General features: G+C 52.6%; 1 protein-coding gene across 1 annotated transcript; it reads left to right on the forward strand.

Annotated features, from left to right (window-relative positions):
- The first annotated feature begins 38 nt into the window (after nucleotides 1–38).
- Nucleotides 39–21,210, forward strand: CPA5 (carboxypeptidase A5). Its single transcript, XM_057504763.1, is given in 14 exon segments — nucleotides 39–2,913; nucleotides 4,056–4,137; nucleotides 5,127–5,181; nucleotides 5,184–5,260; nucleotides 13,181–13,279; nucleotides 14,487–14,588; nucleotides 15,716–15,746; nucleotides 15,749–15,815; nucleotides 16,175–16,286; nucleotides 16,700–16,790; nucleotides 19,870–20,019; nucleotides 20,022–20,068; nucleotides 20,353–20,437; nucleotides 20,898–21,210. Coding segments are annotated over 14 exon segments (1,335 nt in total). The 5' UTR covers nucleotides 39–2,764; the 3' UTR covers nucleotides 21,086–21,210.
- Nucleotides 21,211–22,725: the final 1,515 nt, after the last annotated feature.

A 22,725-nucleotide genomic window follows, 5' to 3' on the forward strand; every position in this document is an offset into this window, starting at 1 on the left:
TAAATATAATACATAAAAATATTCTCTATATTGTCTTAACTGTGCTTTAATGTTGCCTTTTACATTTCAGTATTTTAATCTGCCTGGAATTGATTTTTATATGTGGCGTGACAGGGACTAAATTCCATTTTTCCCATATAGATATATAATTGTCCCAGCAACCAGGGTATAGGCCACCTACTAAAGAACAGTAAATAAACAAATTGATTACCTTTTAACAGTAATATGGGAGCCAGAAGACTATAGGGTAATGTTTCCATTCAGCTGAGAGACAAAAAACAATAAACAACCTAGAATTATACCCAGTAAATCTGTTTCAAAAATGAAGGCAAAATAATTTTCAGATAACAGAATTTCACTGAAGGAAAGTTTAAAAATATATACTTCAAACAGAAGGAAAATGATCCTAGATACAAGGTCTGTTCTTCTAGAAGAAAGATCAAGAACCCTAGGGCCCAGGGAACTCTTCAGGGGAAAATTTGCTTATCGCTCAGGCAAGTTTGGCTTTTTCTTCTTTTTGGGATCTATGGATTCTTACCTGCGTGACAACCCAGGGTTGTCTCTAAAATCTCATTAAGACTGTTGTATCCAGCAATTTAGTTGTTTCACTCCGGCAGACTTGTTTGGGTAGCACTCCACCGCCTGCAGGAGATAAAGTCTGCCAACAAAACCTCTTTGCGGAAACTCTCTCTCTCACTTCAGTCTCCACGGGGTCCGTATCACCTGTCCTCATGGCACATCATACCTTCCCCTTGCAGCACCTACACAAACTCTGTTTTTACATTTAATAAACTCTTTAATTGTCTACTTACCCCATTAGAAATCTGAGGGCCAGGTCTGTATCATTTTCTAGTTTACTTCTGCACTTTAGCAAGTGCCTGGCACATAGTAGACATTTACTGAATCAATGATCAGATGACTAATTCACTTCAAGAAGCCAATATTAGGTATTCGGCTGAGCATAGTTCTTCGTCTCTGCTTCAAATCCAGCCATTGGAGGTAGTGCTATAGGGTTGGTGAATTCCCATAGAACTGTGCTGCCTAATATGGTAGCACATGTGGCTATTTAAATTATTTAAATTAATTAAAATAAAAAATTCAACTCCTTAGTCCCACTAGCCACCTTTCAAGCAGCTATGGCTACCCTGTTGGACAGTGCAGACACAGAACACTTCCATTGTCACAAAGTTCTCCTGGAGCTGCTGTCATACATGCTCGAGAATTCTTACTGCTCCTCTCTCTTTCTCTTTTGCTCTTGCTCTTGATCTTTCTCTCTCCCCACCCCTGAACCAAGTACAGGGAGAGTTGTCTTATTATCAGTGGCTTAAAATGATGCTTTTGAACCAGAAGATTCTGGGCACTTCTCGTGACTAGCACCATCCCACTTTTTTTCTTTTAAATTCCTGAGCTGTTGTTTACTAGTACACTCTTTTATTTCTATTTCTGTTTAAGCTGAATGTTACTTGGGTGGAAAGCCTCATCACTTTCTTTTCTAGGTCCTTAAGCCATTTGCTAGGGTTTCTGAGAGTTCCCAAAGCCAGGGGTCCAGGGGAGTTTGGCATGTCTGAACAGCTGAACACGAAATAGTGGAGTAGGTTGGCATGTCAGTAAGAGAGCTCCCCTTTGCACACATGGCCAGTTAATTGGCCATTCTGGGAGTGTATGGATGAGGAGCAGGGCTTCTGAGAATCACCGGTGACAGTTATGCGGCCTTTTGTTGACATCCTCTGCTGAACGACTTTGCTGGATTTCGTCTCTGCCTTTCTTCTGCCTCCTGTGGATTTTCTGTTGGATTCGTCACTCACCATTCAGGCATCATCATTCACTTTCTCCTTCCAGTATGACTGCTTTGTGTACTGGCCTCTGCTTTATGCCTACTATTCCCAGACCGCAGAGAGGGCTGTGTGGGGCTTTGGCAGGACTGCGAAATTGACTTTGCTGTCTGTTGAGAACTATAGTAATGACTGCAGTGACCTTCTTGTCTAGTAGAAAGTGGTGACCACCTGAAGAGAGGGAAAAGGGAATCTTCACTGACTTCTCCTCAAACGGTAGAGAGTTCTTTGTTCCCCTCTCTGTTCTCTTCTCTTCCCCTTCTTCCCCTTGCCACTGGAGGACTGACCTAAGATGCAACTGTGACTAAGAGTTAATGCTTTGAAATAACAATACTTTGTAGTTTGTAGGCCTTGCCAAGCCAACTCACCCCAGTTGTCTCATCTACTACCCCCCAAAACCCTGTGAGGTAGGGAGGAGAGGTATCATTAGCTGCATTTGACTGACGAGTAAGCTGAAATTTAGAGAGATTAGCACAGTTGCCCTAGATCTCTTAGACAGGAAGGCAGGACCTGGTTCTCTGTCTCTCAGCCCTGTGTTCTCTCAGGGGGGTCCACACCCTTAGGTGCAGGAAGGACATGGCGCCAGGAAAGTATGAGTGGGTGAGGGAGAAGGCGAGCAGAGAAGGGAATTCAGTAGGGAGGAAAGGAGTGGTCTGCCGGGGCCTCTGGCCGCTCTCCTCTTTCTCCGGAGATGGGGGATTGGTGATCACGAGAGGCTGGCCCAGCAAACCTCCAGGGAGAGAAGAAAGCTCAGGGACTGGCCTTCTCTTCCCAGGAAAGGACTTGCGCAGAAGTGGGGAGGGGCTGCGTTAGCTTTCCTAGGGCTGGGGCTGCGGGAGTCACGGGCTGGGTCTCCCCAGAGAGAACCTGATGCCCACTCTCAGGCCTGGCCTGCCGGCCTTTAGGTGCTGTGCTGCCCTGAGGCCTGGGCCATGCCTGGGCACAGGGAAAGGCCCCCAAGTGTGTCTGGAGGAAGGAGCATGCAGGGCGCCCCTGCAGGAGACGTGGGCCCTGGTCTGCCCTCACTCCTTGTCTGCAGTTTTTTCCTGGCAGCAGCTTTGGGCCAAATGAATTTCACAGGGTGAGTGGCTGCTCCATGGGGAGGGGTCTGCAGGAGCTAGGGGACTGGGTGTCCCAGCGAGGAGGTGGCTGTCCTCTGGGACCTGATCAGGGCAGAGGGAGTCAGGACTTTTGACCCCATCCTGAACCCACTGCCAAGTCTGTAATCTTACACTCTCATGTTTGAAGGCAGGATGTGAAGCTGTATTACTGTCTTTTCCAAATCCAGAATTCTTTAACCTGGGTCCATGGGGAAGCTTTCAGGGCTCCAAGAATCCCCTGAAATCGTATGGGAAATTTTTTGTGTATCTACTCTTTTTTGGGTGGGAAGGTCTCACAATTTCCCTCCAATTCTTAAAGAAGTTAGCAACCCCTAAAAGCCTGTATACACTCCCCATATGGATGTGGAATTGGCTTCCTCTGAATGGCAAACAACAAGCACTAGTATTATATACCAGACTGTCTGTGGTCGTGGTTTCTCAGCCTGCCAAGAGCCCAGGAAGCAGCTAGTCCATAGCATCTCCGTAGCAGAGAAGAGGAGACATGGCTGAGAGAGGTCACTCCTCGCCCACTGTCCCGGAGCTGCTCAGGCAGGGGGGCCGACGCCTCCCTGGCTTCAGTCCCGGAGGTCACAGTGCTCAGTCAGGTGGCCTCCACCCCATCTTGCAGGATGGGCGGGAGCCCAGCTTCCCCTCTGTAAGGTAGGACGAGGCCGCTCTCCTTTGCACGGCCTCAAGCTCTGGGGAGAAAAAGGCAGAAGAGGGTGTGGGTTGGGACAGACCGTGGCTTTGAGCCCTGTATGAGGAGCCCTTGTGCCCCCATGTCTGTTCCTTTCCCGGCCTCATTCTTTTTGCTCTCCTGCCCTCCTCCATTCCCCACAGGCCTTTCCTGTCTTTCTTCCCTGTGTTGGCACTTCCCATCCGTAGCACCACAGGCTTTATTGAGTGCCCTGGGTGGTCTGACTTGGGGCTGTATTAGCTGCTAGCCCCAGGCCGAAGGACTGGTATGCTTCCCAGAGCTGCAAGTTCCTCTGCTCTGGCTTTCCAGGGACCGTCCTGCCGGGTCCCTTCAGCCAGGCCTCTTCGCCACGCTGCCTCCCCCAGGCAGCACAGCCTTGCAGGAATCCCTCCCAGCAGCTCTTTGCCCGTCCTGTCTCCTTTCCAGAGACCAGGTTCTTCGAGTCGTGGCTAAAAATGAGGAGCAGCTTTCACTTCTCAGGGGCCTGGAGGGCCTGAAGCGCCAGAAGGTGAGGACTCCTCAGGGCTTGGGGACGTGTTGGACCCCCGCTCACAGTGGCATGCACCTTTGGCTCCCTCTCCTCCTGCCCCCACCCCAAATCTGCCCTCCAGATGTCTCTGCCAAAGACGAGAATGGTGCGGAGAAATCAAATGTGACTCGTCCTCAGGAAAGGCTAGGAACACTTGTCCAGAGGGTTGCACGACGCTTCTGGCCTTCCCCTCTGGCCTGGGTGAGGGCTGCTCTGAGAAACAGCCAGCAAGACCTGAAGCCGCACAGCGGGCACAGCTGTCTCTGGGTGGGATGCCATGCGGCATGCAGACTGGACACATCTGTTTCCCAATTGAAGTGGCTTAGCTTGGCAAGCCTGTGTTTTATTTGGATTTGTCCCTCTCAGCCTGAGCATTTGTTTCCGAGAACATTTTTCCTCTGCAACTATTCCACAGTGGAAAACATTTTCTGCAGCTATTATAATAGAAGGGTTTTGTTTGATGATTGTTCAAACAACCAGATATTTCTGGCTGGACCCCAAAGCCCCTTTTCCTATTTGAGTGCCTCTGTCAACCAGGACTCAGAACACTATACTAATGCTCTCCATTTTACAAACTGAAAAAATAGCTGTAACATTGGGATGACAGGGGGATCCGGCTTCGGCCTCTCCTGCTTCTCCCGGCCTTGCAGGCAGTGATGTCTCCCTCTTCTGACCAGGGTCCTTATCCATGTTAATGTGCCGGATGATGAGCCATCTCACTTCCGGCCCCTGCTCAGGGCTCTGTGGACCAGGCGTTGCAATATGAGAGTGAGGCTGGGAGATGAAGGTGCTTCACATTAGGGAAGGAAACTCAGGGACTTGAGGATTTTGTTTGTCCTGGTCTTTCTACTTCGCCTTAGGATTTTCATTTTGGAAGTGTGGCCTTTAAACCACGTAAGAGAAGGAGATGATCTGACTCTAAGATGCGTGTGAGAAACGTGCCCATTTTCCTTTCCTCTGTGAACAAGGTGGACTTCTGGCGTGGCCCAGCCAGGCCCAGCCTCCCTGTGGATATGAGAGTGCCTTCTCTGAACTGAAAGATGTCAAAGCTTACCTGGAGTCCCATGGCCTTCTTTACAGCATCATGATAAAGGACATCCAGGTGAGGTCCCGCCCCAGCGGTGCACCTGGGGTCTCGTCCTCCTCACACTTTTCTGCTTTGGGCTCAGCAATGAAGGAAAGACATGCAGGGCTAGAAGTGGACATCCTGTTTTTGCATTTTTGTGAATCTGTCTTGGAAGCTATGAAACCTCACAAAAATGAAAGGAGGAGACTGGGGAGAAGGGAGACAGGGGGAAAGAGCTCAGGTCTTTTCTAGGCACTGTGGGGGGCAGCTCTGGACGGCTCCCTTTGCCTCTCTGACCGCTCCCTCCCTTCCCTGTTGTGTCCCGGCCCTCCGTACCAGGGAACTGCTTCACTCCAGAGAGGCAGGAGGAGGCCCATGAAGGCAGGCGGAGAGCTCTGCTGTGGCTCCCCTCCACCCGCAGCGCAGGCGCCTGTCCTGGGCACCTCGCCCAGGCAGGATTCTCCCAGGGGAGCAGGCCTTGGGTGGGGCACCCAGGCTCCCAACCCCTGCCTGTCACTGCATCTTTTCTGAACATCATGAACTTTTCTGTCAGTTGTTTGGTCTTCGGGGTTATCCCAAGAAGCCTCCTTCCTAAAGCGATTCTTTTGGGTGCCATGCATTAGCCAGGCCTCCACTGCGCCTCTCTGCAGATGCTGTCAGCTTCCTATAGGATTGTGTCCACATAGATCCATTCCCAGTCATGTTGTGCTGCAGCTCATCTCCTCGGAGGACTGAGTGTGGGAAGTTTCCGGGAGCACACGCACTCCAACATGTACTCCGCTCCGGGGCCCGGGACCAGCGCATTCGACCCCATTCCTTTCCCATGGGTGCAGGGCTGGGGCACTGAGGTCCATTCAAAGACCTTTATCCCTCATCGGGCACATCCGTTTCCCACTCAACACGGTGGAGGTGGGAGGTGGAGGGGTGGCCTATTTCTCTAATTAAATCCCCCGCCAACAAAAATGGGGAGACTCCCCCAGACAGGAGCGGCTACCACATCAGAAGAACTCACACTCAATTCTCATTTTTAGCTCATGCCTGCATTTTGAAGTTTGCATTTCCCTTCTTCTGCCCCTTCTGGAAACCTGTAGCATTTGGCAAAAATATATGAAGAGGTCTCTAAAAATTTTCTGTTGCTCTCAGCACATCAGACTGGCCTCTGAGGCCCTGACAAGCCTCCCCACTGGCTCCTCAGGAGCTGGTCGTCCTCGTTCTCCCCAGCCTGGCCTCTCTGCTGTCTCCGGCCCTAGGGTCCCCCACGGGGTGTGTGCAGAGGGGGCTTGTTACCCCCTCTCAGTCCATTGCTCTGGACTGTCAGCCCTCACCAGCCAGGCAGGGTTTTCACCAAGTCTGCCTGTAATGCATCTGACTGTCACACTTGAGGTCACACTTTGGCTTAGTGGGAGCTGGGAGTTGTGGGGAGGCTGCTGTGTTGAGTTGATTGGTGGGGGTGATGGGGGAAGGTGTCCAGGAGGAGGAAACCTCAGGGACACCAGCAGGAGGGGAAGGGCTTGCACCCCTCCGGTTGTTGGCCTCCAGGCTTCAGCTTTGGTTATTGATACACAGGCCTGACCTCCCTGCCTTCTGGATCTTCTCTGCCCCAGGATCTGGCACCATGCCTCCCTCATGCGGGACCTCAGCCACTGTCTGCTGAATGAATTACTCTGTTGGCAGGTTCAGGAAGGGCACCTTACTAATATGTTGGCCTTTGTCCCCAAAAGTCCCTCCCCTGTGCCCCTCAAGGGCCAGGATCTTGCCCCTTATTCGCCCTTATACTCAGTGCCTACTGTAGGACCTGCCACTTAGTTGGGGACTAATAAGTGGGAGCTGAATTAGTGGATGTGAATAGGAAAGGAAAGAGGGGAGGGCGTTTGCTCGACGGCACTAGGCTGAGGGAAGCGCGCAGAACCTGGCCACTGGCTTTCACAGTGGCCTGGGGCACTCGAGAGAGTTCTGAGGAAGGGAAGTGCCCACCACCCTGACCTGTGATCAGTGGGATGCTCGACATAGAAGGGTTTCATTCATTCCACCCACAGAGCAGAGGCACCTACTATGTGCGGGGTATTGGGCAAGATGCTGGAAACAGAAAGATAAGAATTATGTCCCTGTATCCAGGGGAGCTGGACTGTGGGGGGCATGGCGTAAATCAGCGGTTACAGCGGAGTGGGTGAGTGGAGGGGAGCATGCTGTCATGGGAGCTGGTAAGAGGCCCTGTGAGTGAGGCTCTGGGAAGGCGCGATTAAGGAGGGCTGGAGAGCTGCGGGGGGCAGCCAGGGGAGGGGGACCCTGACTGGCGATGAGGCTGGACCAGATCGCGAAGCCCATTCTCCACCAGGTGAAGAGGTCTGTGTTTCATCCCGAAAACCACGGGGGAGCCTTCGGAGGGCTCTGACATGATCAGATTTGCACCTAAGAGAAGTCCCTCTGACAGTGACAGTGCTGAGCTGGGGACGGGGGCAGGAGAGCCTGGCAGGCAGGAGGGTGGTGAGGAAACTGCAGCGCGCTGGGCAAGAAATTATCTGATTCCAGGAGAGCTCTATTTGCATTTAATTTTTCTTCACCTCCTCCTCCTTTTCAGCCCTTTGGTGGTTTTTTTTTTCTCCCTGGGATGAGTCACCATGGAAAAGCTTCACTTGAGCAATCATCTCTGTGGATTTTAATGGCTTTTTTTCTGATTACAAAATTAATAAATATTCATGTTAGATAATTTGGAAAATAGGGGAAAGCACAAAGGAGAAAACAAAAATCACCCATGCTCTGAGCATCTAGAGCAAAATACAATTTAGCGTAAATATTGCTTTGCTAATTTTCCCCTCTCTACTGGATCATTCCCATTAGCATACAAATATTGGTTATTCCTCTCATCTTAAAAATATCCCCTCTGGATCCCTTCCCTCCACCTCCAGCTATCACCCCACTTCTCTGCTTCCCCAAAGGGTAAAACTCCTGGAAATATTGACTATACATGCCATCTCCATCCCTCAGTGGGGCCGACTGACCTTCCCTCACTCAACTGCCCTTGACAGTGTAGCGCACAGGTCCCAGGCCAGACTCGGGGTGCAGCACGGAGTGCGCACTGGCCTTCATCTTTCAGCGCAGCTGGCTGCCCTCTCCTCCTGCAGACACGTCTCTCTCGGCTTCCGGGACATGGCACTCTCCTGGTCATCCCATCGCACTGGCTGCGCCTTTGCATGTTGTTTTCCTGGTTCCCTGCTCTGTCTTCTGACCTCTCCTCTGTCCCCTCATCCAGGATCACGACACGGAAGACCTTCAATCTCCTGAAGACTCCCATAGTCATAGCTCCAGCCAGGCTCATTTACCTGAGCTGAACTCCAGACTCCTAGGTCTGACCACCTACTCAGCACTTCCCCCAGGGGGTTTGATGGACACTTCCAACTTCCCGAGTCCAAACAGAGTGCCGCAGGCCCCAAACCTGTCCCTCCATGGCCTTCCCCATCTCCGGAAATGGCAACGGCCATCCCTCTGGTCACTCAGACAAGAAACCTGGAGTCAGCCTTGACTCTTGTCTCACATCCTATCTGCAGTCCGTCAGCAAAGCCCATCAACTCTCCCTTAGGATGTATCCTGTGCTACCTCCTTGGGCCAACATGGCCCTGGCCCCCCACACCCCCCGGGTTTTCCCAGTAATAACTGCTCTCCTTAATTCCACCCTTGCCTCCTTACTGCCTCATCTCAAAACAGTAGCCAGAGGGGTCTTTTAAAAAAAGCAAGTCCAGTTAGGTCCCTCGTCTGCCTGAAACCCTCAGTGACTTCCCACTCAGAGTAAAAGCCGAAGTCCTTAAAATGGCTATGAGGTGGTGCCCTGCTCTGTGCCCTGCCCCACATCCCTGACTGCTCTGCCCTGGGTCACTCTGTTCTAGACGCCTAGACCTCTTTGACGTCCCTGGAACCTGCCCGACCCATTCCTGCCTCAGGGCCCTTGACTAGATTCTCACCTCAGGTCTTTGCCCTTGCCTCCTTAGAGCTACAATGCCATGGCTGCAGAGAGCCAGCTGCAGGGCGGGGGTCCCCTCACTGCTCTCCAGACCATAGTCACGTGTCACCTTCCCACCTTATTTTGTGCTGCACCCTTCTCCCCTCACACTCTTTGATCCCTTGCTCCTTCTGCTGCATCACCTTTCCCCTTGGCACTCACAACCTTCTAATCTTATGCAACTTACTCACTTATCTTGTTTATTGTCCGTTTCCCCTACCAGACTGTGAGTTCCATGAAGGCAGGCAGTTTTATTTTGTTGGCTGCCACATCTTTAGTGTCCAGTGTGTGCTCAACAAACACTTCTTTGCTGAATAGAAGAGATAAGAAAGTGGAAATCTGTTGGCTTGTGCTGGGGTAGGTGGCAGCTCTAAAGAGGAGAGGCGTACTGGTGGGGATGAGTGTAGGGGAGGGCAAGGGAAGGCAGGGCCACCGTGGGCAGGGCCCTGCGGAGAGACCGGCTCTGGCTGCTCCCAGGGGGCAGGTTACGGGGGACTGGCCCCGCTGTCAGTCCTCGGGAGGGGCAGGTGCTGACTCAGCCGCGGGAGCGTGAATGGGGGCAACCTGCCGCCCATGTCCTACAGATGCCACTTCCCTCCAGAGGAATCCAGATTTCCCGGTCAGGCCCTGCAGTGACTGTTCCCTCGGAGTCCTGGGTTTGGCCCAAGTTGCTATGACCTGCCTGTCGTTGTCATGGTCATCCTCACATTGTGACTAACCCTTACTGCATGCTGGGCAATGTTCTAAGATTTTTGCATGTATTAACCCTTCTAATCCTCATGAGAACACTTTATGTGCTAAGGTATGTGATAACACGGCCACCATTTAATGAAGTCACAGAGAATTTAGTAATTTAGTAAACTGAGGCACAGAGAAATTGGTAATTTGCCCAAGTTAGCGACAGCGCCAGGATTTAATCTGAGGCAGCCTGGCTCCAGGCCCCGCACTCCGCCACCTGCCGCCTCGGCCGCTGCTGTTTGTGTGGTGGTTAACTGCCTTTTGGGCAGTGAAGCAGTGAGGCTACCATTCAGCCTTGACCTCTGACAGAGTCCATTCTAAGAACCCCAGATCTGTAGGCACCCCCTGTACTGGCAAGGACTGTGAGTGCTACTAGCCATGCAGCCAGAAGAAAAGGCCAAGGACACGTGAGGAGAGGCGACTGCTGTCGTCACAGACGGGAGTCAGAGCTCCTCTCCTGCTCTCCACTCGCTGTTTCCATGAGCTGCGTCCATTTTACGTCAGTGGTTGCAGTTCAGCTGCTGGGTACCGGTTCCCTTCAGGCGTCAGCTTTGGGGGCTCAGCCCCCTCCCCTCCCCGATCCCGGAGGTGCTGTTCTTTGCTTCAAGTCCCCATCCTTCCTTACCCTTGTCATAAATTAATTCACACCAAGGTATTCCTTTCCCTGTCAGGTTTTAGCTTCCAGGGAGGCAAAAGGCTTACTTCTGAGTTATATGTGTGTGTGTGTGTGTGTGTGTTTCTCTCTGAGAAGCCTGACAGGACTGTAATTAGGCTTCCCTGAGCCTGTGGCAAGACTGCATTCTTAGCCCTCCCATCCCCTTCCCTCAGCTCTGGGAAGGCAGCAAACATCTGTGTATTTTTCAGGCCAGGGTAGATTAATGTTCCTGGAACCGGGGACCAGCTGTGAGGGCTGAGCATTCCCAATTTGTCAGCGGCTGTCGTATCCATTCACAAGGCTGTGACAGTGTTTGGAAAGTTATTTGCATTTTGGTGCTGACTTCCCGTTTGCCTCCAAGCTGTTCTGTGGAACAAAGGACAGCCTCCCGGGAGCCGTCTTCCTGTGGGGGTCCCCGGGCTGTGGGGATGAGCTGGGTCCTCTGGCCCTTTCTGCCTCTGTTCTCCCCCTTCACTGTCTCAGTCCTCCACCAGACCCCAGAAAGGTAGACATGTGGACCCTCCGACTTCGTTAAGGTGGGGTCAGAGCAGGGGCCAGACCAGCTTGCTCTCTTCCTTGCAGCTGCTCGCCACAGCTGGTAGCGCCGGCCCAGAGTGACAGGCACACATCAGTCATGGGGGGCTGCTGAGATTTCCATTGGTTTCCTGGGAAAAAGACGAATTCCTTTTGTTTGAGCTTCCCAGGGTGGTGTTTGCCAGCAAGGGCCAGGGTTTCTCTGGCCAGCTCTAACCCAACCAGCAATCGCAGCTTTGCACAAATGGGACTGTCCTCAGCCCGCCCAGTTCAGCTGGAAGACATTGCAGTTACAATTGCCTAGTGTGTAGTGGGTGCCCAAAACGACATAAAGTGCAGCCCAGACTTTGATTTCTGGCCCCGTTTTTAAATCTGTGAACTTGAGGGTTGTGTGCGGGCTGACTGGGGCGTCAGGGTGAGTGGGTGTGTCTCTGGGCAGTGGCCTCGTCTGCAGCAGGAGAGCTGGCGGAGGGGGTTGGGGGTGGCTCTGAAGAGTCCATGGCTGCTACTTTGCTTTAGTCATTAGTGCTTTTAGTTTTAGTATTATCTATTCATTGAGAAGATATTACTTATTAAAGTAAAAAGCCCGTTGCCAGAATGTAAAAATAGAGAAATGAAAAAAAATTGCTTAAAGTCGTCATATCTCTATCCTAACATATTGGTTAGCATTTTGCTGTATTTTTGACATTTTAGTGTCGTTTCCTATGTACCAGATATTGCTTTTTCACTATTTTAGAACACTTTTTAATCGCAAGAATAGTATGATGGGCTTTTCACTTGTTAGCATTTTACACATTTGCTTGCTCTCTGTACACACACACACACAGACACACACACACACACACACACACACACGCACACACACACGTTTGTTATTCTTGGCAGCCTTTACTCTTGTCAGCTAGCTAGCCTTAAGGAACCCAAGTCTAGGAACTAGGATATCTGGGTTCTTATCTCAACCCTGCCTCTTGTTTGCTTTGCTGTTAAGTCCAGTCACCTCTCTAATCAGTTTCATCTCTAAAATATAAACAGTTCATTCCTGCCGTGTCATCTGGTTGTGGCCAGACCAGCTGCAGTGATGGGGGAGGACGATGCCTCATAAGGAAAGGCTCTGGCCTGAAGCAAGACCCCATCAAGACTGACTTGTGCCCCAGAGCTGCAAACCAGGTGACCGCTGCTGAGGCCCTCTGCCTCCCCAGCACCTTCTGCAGCGATGTGGCTCAGGCTCTTCCCATGCAGCGCCATCCGCACTGGGTTCTGGGACACCTTGGCTCCCCGGAGGCCCACCCAGCCCGGGCGCCGAGTGGCCCTCTCTGTGGTCAGTGGGAAGCCCCATGAGGACTGCATGCCACTCCAAGCTGACACCTAAGGACATTTCTTTGGGTCACCTATACGTTTGTGTTTAAGCTGCAGTTAAGATGTTGAGTGAAAACCTATTGGTCCATTAATCATAAGGGTGGTTTGGACCGGCTTGTCCACACCTGGCTTTCCGAAGGGCTTGGACACCAATTGTTTAGGCTACTTCCTGGGGTAGAGTGGATGTTGTGGGTCGGGGGAGCCCTCTGCTCCCCAAGGGGTCAGTGTACATGGTTCAGCTTGGGCCTTGACTCAACAGAGTGTTCACAGAGGGCAAAGCAGTGTTGGCACCAGACCATGAGCATCTTTTCCAGGACACTTCTGTCTCTGGCTTTACATTTTATCCTATGAGATGAACAGGGCAGGTGTCGCCATCCCAATTCTCAAGCTGAGGAAATGAAGGCCAAGCTTGTGCAGCAGGTTAGTAGCAGGGCTGGACTTAGGACGCAGCAGCTCTCCTGGCTGCTGCCCTGTGCTGCTTTGGAAAATGGCAGCATTCTCGCCAAGCACAAGAATCGCCCAGCAACCCGGCACCTCTTCCTGTCACACAGCTCACACTCATGGTGGCTCGTTCTTCTGTGTTGATCCTGTCTTTGTGCCCAACCAGCCGAGGCAGGGCTCCGAGAGGGATGCCTGGCCTAGCCCTCCCGTCCCTCCCAGGGCGCCTCCTGTCTCCCAGGTGCTGCTGGATAAAGAGAGAGAAGCCATGGGGCAATCCCGCCGGCTGCAGCGCAGCACCACTGGCTTCAGTTACTACTCTTACCACGCCCTGGAGGAGGTAGGCCTGCCCCGCTGCCCTGGGCTCTGTGGCCCCTTGGGCCCTCCGTGTCTCCAGGCTCAGGCTGAGACCGCTGATGGATTCTGGGGCCTGTGAGGAGCTGTGAACTGACACTTGGGGACTGTAGAACAGTCACTGGGTGAAGTCTGTTAGGGAGAGTCAACCTCAAAGAAGTCCAGGAGCCAGGATTCAGCCAGAGGGGACTGAGGCTCAATAGTGCAGTGCAAGGCAGCCATGGGACCAGAGAAATGGAGCTGCTCGGTGGAACACTAGGACAGGGACCTGTCGCTGGCCAGAACAGAGCAGACAGAGGCACCTTTACTTTATACCCAACACCCTGGCTAGGCTCCAGAGGCCATGACCTCTCCACGACCATCACTAGTGTTAGGAGGCCCTAGCTATGAGCACTAGAGTGTAGAAGGGGCAGAAGCCAGGCACAGTGGAGAGCCATTTTGTAGAATAAAACAGAGTTGCCTTCGGTGGGAGAACACCCATGATCACAGTTAGAGCCAGCGAGGGCCGGCGCCACTGGCCGTGCCTCGCTTATAAAGGAGAGTAACACAGGAGATGTGGATGCCCAGTTCAGAGAGAGACTCAAGGCGCAGGTCCCATTTCCATGTAAAGGACGTGACATTATTGAATTGTCCACCCCCTGTTATTATCATCATCAATCACTCTTGCCATTTCACAGGACCTGTAATAGAGGATCCATTTTCTTTCATGTTTATTGATTCAATTATATGTATTGAATGAATAAGAGAACACATTAATATACTCTGTCAGTCTTTATTGATGTCAGAGATAAATAACCCTGCCTTCAAGGGGGCTTAGAATCTAAAAGGGGAAAGAATCCCAAAACAACGCTGCGCTGTCTATGAGATCTGCCAGGAGGATGGAAGCAAGAGAAACTCCCAACCAGAGAGAGCTTTGCGGGCTGACCTGGGGGACTGAGAAGGCTGGGCACACGCTGATCTTCCAGACAGAAGGTTCAGCTCTGCCCTGGAGAGAAGCCTGGGAATCCAGGCCCACCACAGCTTGTGGCCTTGGGCCTGGAGGGCAGCTTCGAGTTTTTGCAGTTCTTGATCTGAGTTCTTTTTGATCCTCAAGGGAGGTGGGAAGGCTTTAAGGAGGGTTGGGATGGGAGGAGAGTATTTGGAGAGACCCTCCCCCCACTTAGCTGCCCCTCTGATAACCTCCTTCATTTCAGGTATATAGCTGGATGGACAGCTTTGTAACTGAGCATTCAGATGTTGTCTCAAAAATTCAGATTGGCCACAGCTTTGAAAATAGGACCATTCTGGTCCTAAAGGTAAAGCTAAGCAGTGTTGACCACTGTCTGCAGTGAGAGCTGCTGGCATAAGACCGCACTCCTGTGGGGCTACTGCCAGTTGGAGGTTTTATGGAGAAAGAAGGGTAGACTCCTGTCCTGAGGTGACCCACAAACTTTGGGACTGTGCTATTCAGGGACCTGCCCCTGTGGACAGGTGACAGTGCAGTGACCTGGCACATCCTAGCACAGGAAGGAGGTGGAGGGTTGTTAGGGAGATGGGACTACAGAGTGTCAGTCGTCACCCTGGACTTGGGGTGTGAGTGGGGTTGAATCAGCATTCTTCCTGTTTCCTCAGTTGCTCCATTGGTTAGGTGGGAAGGAAGGCCTCATTTACAGCATGCGCAGAGGCCTCATTTTTGAAAACTGAGGGTGTCTGGCCCATGGCCTGAGTCCATGGGGAGACCTCCCAGCCCTTCGCAGGGGCCCCTGGAAACAGAGTTTGAGCACACTTGGCAGCAGCAGGGCCCTTGGCCATGAAAGAGGCAGGATGGATGAGGGTGTGGTGTGTGCCCTAAGGGTGCTCAGGGGCGGGGACCAAGGGAGGGGGCAGGCTTTGACATCTTGCTCTCAGAGCAGAAAGGGCGCCACTCCCAGCATCCTGCTGGGACTCTTCTGAAGGGCCAAGTGGTTGCACCCAACTTGGGACTTGACTTGGCCTTTCCATGCTTTGCTTCTCCTCAGGGCTGTCTGTGTTTTTGCTTTAATGTCTGAGACCCTGCTGCTCAAAGTGGGGTCCATGCACCCGCAGCAGCAGCAGCCCCGGGGAGCTTGTTAGAGATTCCCAACCTCAGACCCCTCCCCAGACCTGCACTTTAGTAAGATCCCGGGGGATTCACGGGCCCTTTAAAGTTCAAGAAGCACTAGTCTAAGATTCTTCTAAACCTGGGAAATTCTGTGCTTCTGGCTGGATCACTTTGCCCTCCAAGAACAGCGCTGCGTCTCTAGGGCCCCCATGTGTACTTATGGGCCTATGCACAGGTACCTGCACATAGCCTGGCTCCACTGGAGGCAGGGAGGCACGCCTGGGGCCTCCTTCCGGGCAGCCTAGGTAGAGCCCTGTAGTTGTGTCGGTTTAGAATTGTTTGGGGTCTGATGCTTTCTCCCAGTTCAGCACTGGAGGTTCCCAGTGCCCTGCCATCTGATTGACAGTGGAATTCACTCCCGGGAGTGGATCACTCATGCCACTGGCATCTGGACTGCCAAGAAGGTCAGCAGGGGTGATGGGGGCCAGGGCAGAGGAGGGGGCTGCTAGACTATTTAAGGGCACCACCAGTGGAGAAATGATACTTGGTTCGTTTAAACTCAGGGTGCCTTCTCCCCTCCTGCCCTTTAGGAGAGCTGCCATGTGCTGCAGCCTTTTGCAGCACAGAGCCCACACCTATCCTTTGTCTTCCAGCTGCTTAAAATCCAAGGCTTTAGTTGTGCGTGCAGAATGTACCTGATGGCCTTATGCCACCCCTGCTTGCAGCCACTGGCTGTGCAAAGGTCCTGCTCTGCTCCACCTCAGAGGAGAGCCCAGCAGGGCCCCCATCCTTCACTCTGAACCCACGCTGCCCTTTGTTGCGAATTGTCAGTGAAAATGGCAAAGACCCCATCCTGACAAACATCCTAAATGCCATGGACATCTTCGTGGAGGTCGTCACCAACCCTGATGGATTTGCTTTTACCCACAGCATGGTGAGGGTGCCTGGGAGGGAGTTAGGGCTCAGGGATCAACTCTGGGGGTTGGAGGAAAAGTCCCTGCAGCTTCAGGAGGCTGGGCTGAGGTTCCCTGGGGGCCAGCCCCTCGGGGCTCCTTGCAGAGTCTCCCTGGGGCAGGCGGCTGCTCAGGTGCTACAGCTGCAGCTTGTGCCCTGCGACCTGCCTCCTGCTGCCCAGAGAAGGCCACTGTTGGCAGCCTCTGCATGGGCCTCTGCCAACACCTGAGCTTTAACCGCAAAGTGCCTGCTCTGCCCCGTGCCAGCCTCAGGGCCTCCTTCCCTTTGCCTCTCCCAGTCCCAACGAACTCCCCTTCCTAGACCAGGATATCAGAGGCTCCCACCCTTGGCAATGGGCCCAGTGAATGAGGTCAGCTTCCTGGGCTTTCTCAGAATCGCCTGTGGCGGAAGAACAAGTCTACCAGACCTGGAATCTTCTGCATGCGTGTGGATCTCAACAGGAACTGGAAGTCAGGCTTTGGAGGTAAAGCAACCCGCTGGACCTAGGTGCAGGGCTGGAGAAGGACCTCTTTCTTGGCACATCTGCCACATGGTCAAATTCTATTGATTCATAACTTTGGAGGCAACGTAGTTAGCTAAGGCCAGTGAGTCATGGCCAGGGACAGGCAAACATGTGCCTGGGGTTGGCCGTGGGATTCGGGAAGAGGTTGCACATGTGTGTAAATGTATGTACATGCTAAACTTCATGGGGAACAGTCCCTTGCATGGGGACTGACTGCAAGGGTCAAATCCTAAATATGGCACAAAGTAGTCCTACTGGCTGTTCAAAACCCAGAGTTTATGATGACCCCAAGTTGTCTCTAGCCCTTCCTTGAAGGGAGCATGCCACAAAAAAAAAATGCTTCCAAACTCATTTCCTGAGCACCGTGCCTTGAAATCTGCTCACTGGGGAGGCCAGAACAATAGTTCAAATAGAGATAAGCCAATTCCTTATCATCAACACTGATATGAACCTGGTTTTTAATTTTGACCCAATTACTTAGTAACTCTTGGCTGATGGGCTGGTACATATCTGCAGGGCCGTGTGGTTCCAGGGAGGGGTGGGCAGCTTCCCCAAGTTCCTTGGTGTGCTTCCTGATTGTCTCCCTTACCATGCCAGGGACATAGGACCTATATGAGGAAACTGAAGCCTCCAGAAAACCCAGAGATGAGTATGTGGACCTGGGAATGCAGCACTTTGATGGAGGGAGTGATGGGTCTCCAGACGGGGAAGTCATGCATGGGCACAGCCCTCGGCCCACACTACATGGGGCATTGGGGTTGGCTCCATAGGAGGTGGTGCCATGCTGTTGAAAAACAAATCCACAGACGGGTGGCCAAATCAATGAGATACTGAACATTCTAGATCTGGATGCCCATTGCTTTGAAAACCTGGCTTGAGTCTGTTTTCATTGAAAAATAAGGACAGCTCTGAAGCATCCAGAGTGAGGTGGGGGGTTGCCTAAGAGTCTGAGGCTGTGTGTGTAACCATTTGTGTAAAGGAACACAACTGTATAAAATTAGGCATGTCTACCCCCAAGTCACCAGACACTTGCCCCAAGTGGACATCCCTGTAGGGCACTCAGAGCTGGCTCAAGTGAGTACCCAAAGACCCCAAGATGGACCTGCTAGCAGAAAGGCTAATTACCCCTTAAAGAAAATAACTTGTGGATTTCACCACAGGGGGAAATAAAATCAGTATACATCATAATGTAAAAAAAAAAAAATGCCCAGGGGGGGAAAGACCTCCCATAATTCCACTACTTGAAGATTACTGCTTTTAATAATTTACCATGTCCTTCCAGAGATTTCCCCGTGCTACAAATGACATTTTTAGAGAAGGAAAAATAAATAGCTAATGAATCCATTAGCGGGTACTTGTGAAACAGGCAGGCTCAGAGGACTCTGTGAACGTCAGAGGCAGGCAGCTAATTCCCATTTGGTCAGGCAAAGATTAGTTTATGCTGCTTAGCTCAAACCAGAACTAATGGCCTGAAGTGTTTCTCCATATTTGGGCAAAGCCACCTGGTCGTTGGCAGGGGAACCGCTTTCCATGCGTGGGCTGCAAACGCAGACAAAGCTTTCAAGCCTCCCCCGCCCTGCTCATCTGTTGCCATTTGTCATTCATCAAGTGTAGCAGGTGCAGAAGCTCCAGACAGACACCACAAACAGGGCCGCTGTTAGCCCGACTGCAGCCGGGGCTGCTTCTCACCCCCTTGCTCCCTGAAGGCACATCCCCTTCTAATCAGGGTCCCCAGCCCAGGCAAGAACCCGCAGACCAGGAGGGCACGAGTTCCCCAGGTGACAGAATTTCCTTTGGGTCTGCCTGTGGCTAGAAATAGCGTGTGTCTGGGTTAGTGACTCAGGAAAAGATTTTGTTTATGGTTTCATTATTGCCTTAATTTAACTGCTGTGTAATGAGTAATCTGTGGGCCCCACCTCCCGCCTGTGCCACCCTCCTCTGCAGTCCTAGGGAACTGGTCCATGTACCCCAGCTATCAAGCCATCCCACACCCTGGGGTCCGAGAGGTGGGGTGCTCTGGCATCCTTAGGAGGCTTCAGAAGTTGGGGAGATCCCTGGTCTCAGGACCAGGTCTGTGTGCAGTCATTTCAGGGAGGAGGACCTCGGACGGCTCTTTCCAAATGTGTCCCTCACCCACAGATCTTGACCAGCCCAGCCCTCCACAACTGGCCCTTGAGGTAGGGGAAGAGGAGGAAGAGATGGGGAGCAAAGCATCTAGGAGGAGATGAGGAATTAAATTTGTGAACAAAATACTTTGCCCTCTCCCCGACCTGAGGTCCCTAGGAAAAAATGTCAAAGACCAGCCTCAGGCAACTCTGGGGCTCTCGTCTTTTTCTCCTGCCCCAGTCCATGTTGCCCCTGTGGCTAAGCTTGAGCAGACACTGTCCAAGCACCCAGCTGACCCAAGCCTTCTCCCTGGCAGTGGAAGGTCAGCAGAGAAGGGTCTGCCCAAGGGGGTCACTACTCATTGGGGAAGTGGGGGTTGGAGACCTACAGTTCTGGAAACAACTGCTGAGACAGGCCTGCCTTTCTAATGGAACCACAGTCAGGACTCAGCCAACAGACAAGCCAAGGCCGCTCCCCACAGACTTGCTGAGTCCTGCTGTGGCTAGGCTCCTCTGTTATATCAACACCAGGGTGAGCGGTAACAAATACCTCTCCAAATCTCTGTGGTTTAACATAGTCAACGTTTCTTTTTCTTGAGCACAAGTCCAACGTGAGTCTCTGACTCTGCTTAGCTGCTCTCTTCCAATGGTGACACAGGAATCCAGGATGCGTGCTCCATCTAGAGTTTTTTGTTTTCAACCACATGGACAGAAGAGAGTGTAGAGAAGTCATGCTTGCTCTTAACAGCCTTGAACTAGAAGTGATACCTCACTGCTGCTCACATTCTCATTGGTCAGAAGTAGTCACATGGCCTCAACCAGTCTTGCAAAGGAGACTGGGAAATGTAGAGGAATCCATGGATATTTTGTGAGTACTAAATTTCTTCTCAAACCTGGGGATTTGAACCCTTTGGATGGTTTTGCTTTATTTTCAGGAAATGGTTCTAACAGCAACCCCTGCTCAGAGACTTATCACGGGCCCTCCCCTCAGTTGGAGCCAGAGGTGGCTGCCATTGTGGACTTCATCACATCCCGTGGGAACATCCAGGCTCTGACCGCCATTCGTAGCTGCTCTCAGATGCTCATGTACCTTATGGCCATTCGCTGGCACCTGTTCCAAACCAGGAGGAGTTGGTGAGATTGGCTACGAAGGGCTTGTGGGAGGCATCTGCAGACTCCCAGGGGATTCAGACCCTCACTCTGCAAAGAGGGGCTAGACCAGTTGACCCCATCGTAGGGTGGAGGAGAGAACTTACTCTCCTGTGTGATCAAGTTCAAAGCCGAGGTGCTCTACTCCCTTCTCATGAGAGCCACCTACCCGTTAACTTCCAGGACTCCTAAGTCCCTGATTCTCAGCAGCTGGTGAGGTTTCAGGGTTGGAAGTCCCGGCCTCTCACCCTCTGGATGTAATCTTGCAGTACAAGCTTGCCGAGGACGCAGTGCAGGCCCTGCGGAAGGTCCACGGGACCGAGTATCTGTACGGCAGCATCAGCTCCACCCTCTGTGAGTGAGCCTATGCCCAGCTGCTGCTTCAGGCCCCACAGCCGCCTGGGGCTGGGCAGGTGCAGGCTCTTCGCTGACTGGCAGGCCTGGTTGGCCCCAGGGAAATGCTGTAGATCTAACCGAGCTGGGCCAGAGCTGGCTTCCACATCGGCATAGATGGGTCAATGGAGGTTCCCAGAAACAGGCAGCTGTTTCTTTGCACATTAATGCACAGCTCCCAATTCCTTGAGGGGAAAGACCCTAAATCTGGTGGCCTCAAGGGGCTTTCTTTTTGCCAGGGCAGAGAGTGAGCTAGGTGGGCAGGGTGCGGTCCAGGCTGAGGCCAGGGCCAGGGAGCTTGGTGTGGTCTAGGCGGGGTGGGGATTTGGCCCCCATGGTCCGCTTCCCACTCAGGATGCTTCTGCATACCTGTGGCCACACCTCTTCTTTCTGGGGCATTTCTTTGTCCTTTTGTATCCAGATGTGGCCAGTGGGATCATGGTGGACTGGGCCTATGAGAGTGGCATCAAGTACGCCTTCACCTTCGAGCTCTGGGACACCGGGCGCTATGGCTTCCTGCTGCTAGCCTCCCAGATCATCGCCACAGCCCAGGAGACGTGGCTGGCCCTTCGGACCATCATGGAGTACACTGTGACTCACCCCTGCTAGCAACGTTATTGGGGGCAGAGCAGGAGACAAAGCCTGGGGCTCCTCCCGAAACCCAAGTCAGGCACCCCGTCCTCACACGCCTGCCCTTAGGTGACCCCTTAGGAAATAAAACAATTTTTAACAGGCTTGGTGGCCTCTGGCCCTGGTTGCCACCCCTCTGGGCGCCCGCCATGAGCAGGGGCCGGGGCAGCTTAGAACGCCTGTCCGCTCCTCTGGGGAATTCAGGAGGGTGAGGGGCTTGCGGGCCTTACCTTTTCCCTCTGGCCATGTTCTCAGGGCCCAGAACAGATAACTCACTGCTAGGAGCTGCTAATATACACATTGTCCCTTTGGTATTTTCATTTTAAGATGACTGTGGAGGGGACAATATTCGATCTAAAAGGTAGGCCTCCAGTGGTGGCATTTCTGGCACCTTAAGGGAGAGGTGGGTCCAGACAGGCAGCCTTTTCTTCCCGCTTATTTCCCGTGCTGGGTGGGGAGCAGGGGCACATTTTAGAGCGCCGCCCTCCCCACCTCAGAAGATCCCCCTCACTCTGTAAATGAAGATTAGCTGGTCACTGGAGTGTGACCTGCTTCCCCTGGGCCCCCAGCTCGCCTGGCTCCTCTGGTCTCGGGAACACGGAGTCACAGCCGCTCAGAGCCAGCACCGCCAAGCACCGCACGTCCAGGGCAACCATAGCCACTCTCCTCCCCGTCACCGCAGGTCATCATGATTGTCAGGCACTGAGCAGTTGGTCCAGCTTAGGCCATTCACTCTGTGAGCACTTTATCTAGGGGAGAGAAAGGAGTAATGTTTTGAGATACAAATGAAGTACCTCTGCCATTCTCAGGCTTCCTTCCCCGCTGCTGGGCGCAGAGATCCTGGGGCTATTTGCCCTGCCCTCAGGGCTGGGCAGGTACCCCCAAGAAGCAAGGGGTCAACTGGAGAGCTGAATGGGTTCGTGGTAGTCTAAGAGAGAAAGCAAGACTGATTTGCAAGAGCCAGACTTTTGTTGTTGCAAAAGGAAAGGATGGTGGGTACTGTGAGTCCCCGGCGGGACACGGAGCTCAGGGTATTACTATCACAGACGGCAGGAATGCGGGAGGAAATTAGAACAAGTCCTTCCCACCCAACCTGTAAAAGAAGACAGAGGCTGGACCAGTTAACGGATGGCGGGGATCAGTGGTGATCAAACCCCTAGGTAAGGCCCATGTCCAATATGGTGGCCAAGCAGCAGATTAACAATGACCGGTCGGGACAGGTGACCAGAGACAGCCGTATGGCTGGGTATGCAGCAGGGGAGCAGCTGTGAAGAGCCCTGAGCAAAGAAATGAGAAGGTTGGCAGGTGAGGAGGCCTGGGGCAGGGGCAAGAAGGCTGAGCGCAGGGACCATGCGGCCAGAGACCATGATGGCACAGAGGGCATCACCTGGGGATGCCTGTGCCTGGGACTGGCTGTGCTGCATGGGACTCAGGGAGTCAGGGTGAAAGACCCCTGAGGAACCCCATTATCTCCAGGGGATAAGCCAGCAATGGAGGAGGAGATAATCCTGACTTGGGCTGCAGTTTCTCAAAAGAGGTAAGTTTTCTTTTACAGCTGGGAGTGGTCTGAATGAGCTAGAATTTCCAAGCTGAAGCTCTCTGCTATCAGTGGAAACATG

This window comes from Manis pentadactyla, chromosome 7 (genome assembly GCF_030020395.1).
Source record: "Manis pentadactyla isolate mManPen7 chromosome 7, mManPen7.hap1, whole genome shotgun sequence".
NCBI lineage: Eukaryota > Metazoa > Chordata > Mammalia > Pholidota > Manidae > Manis > Manis pentadactyla.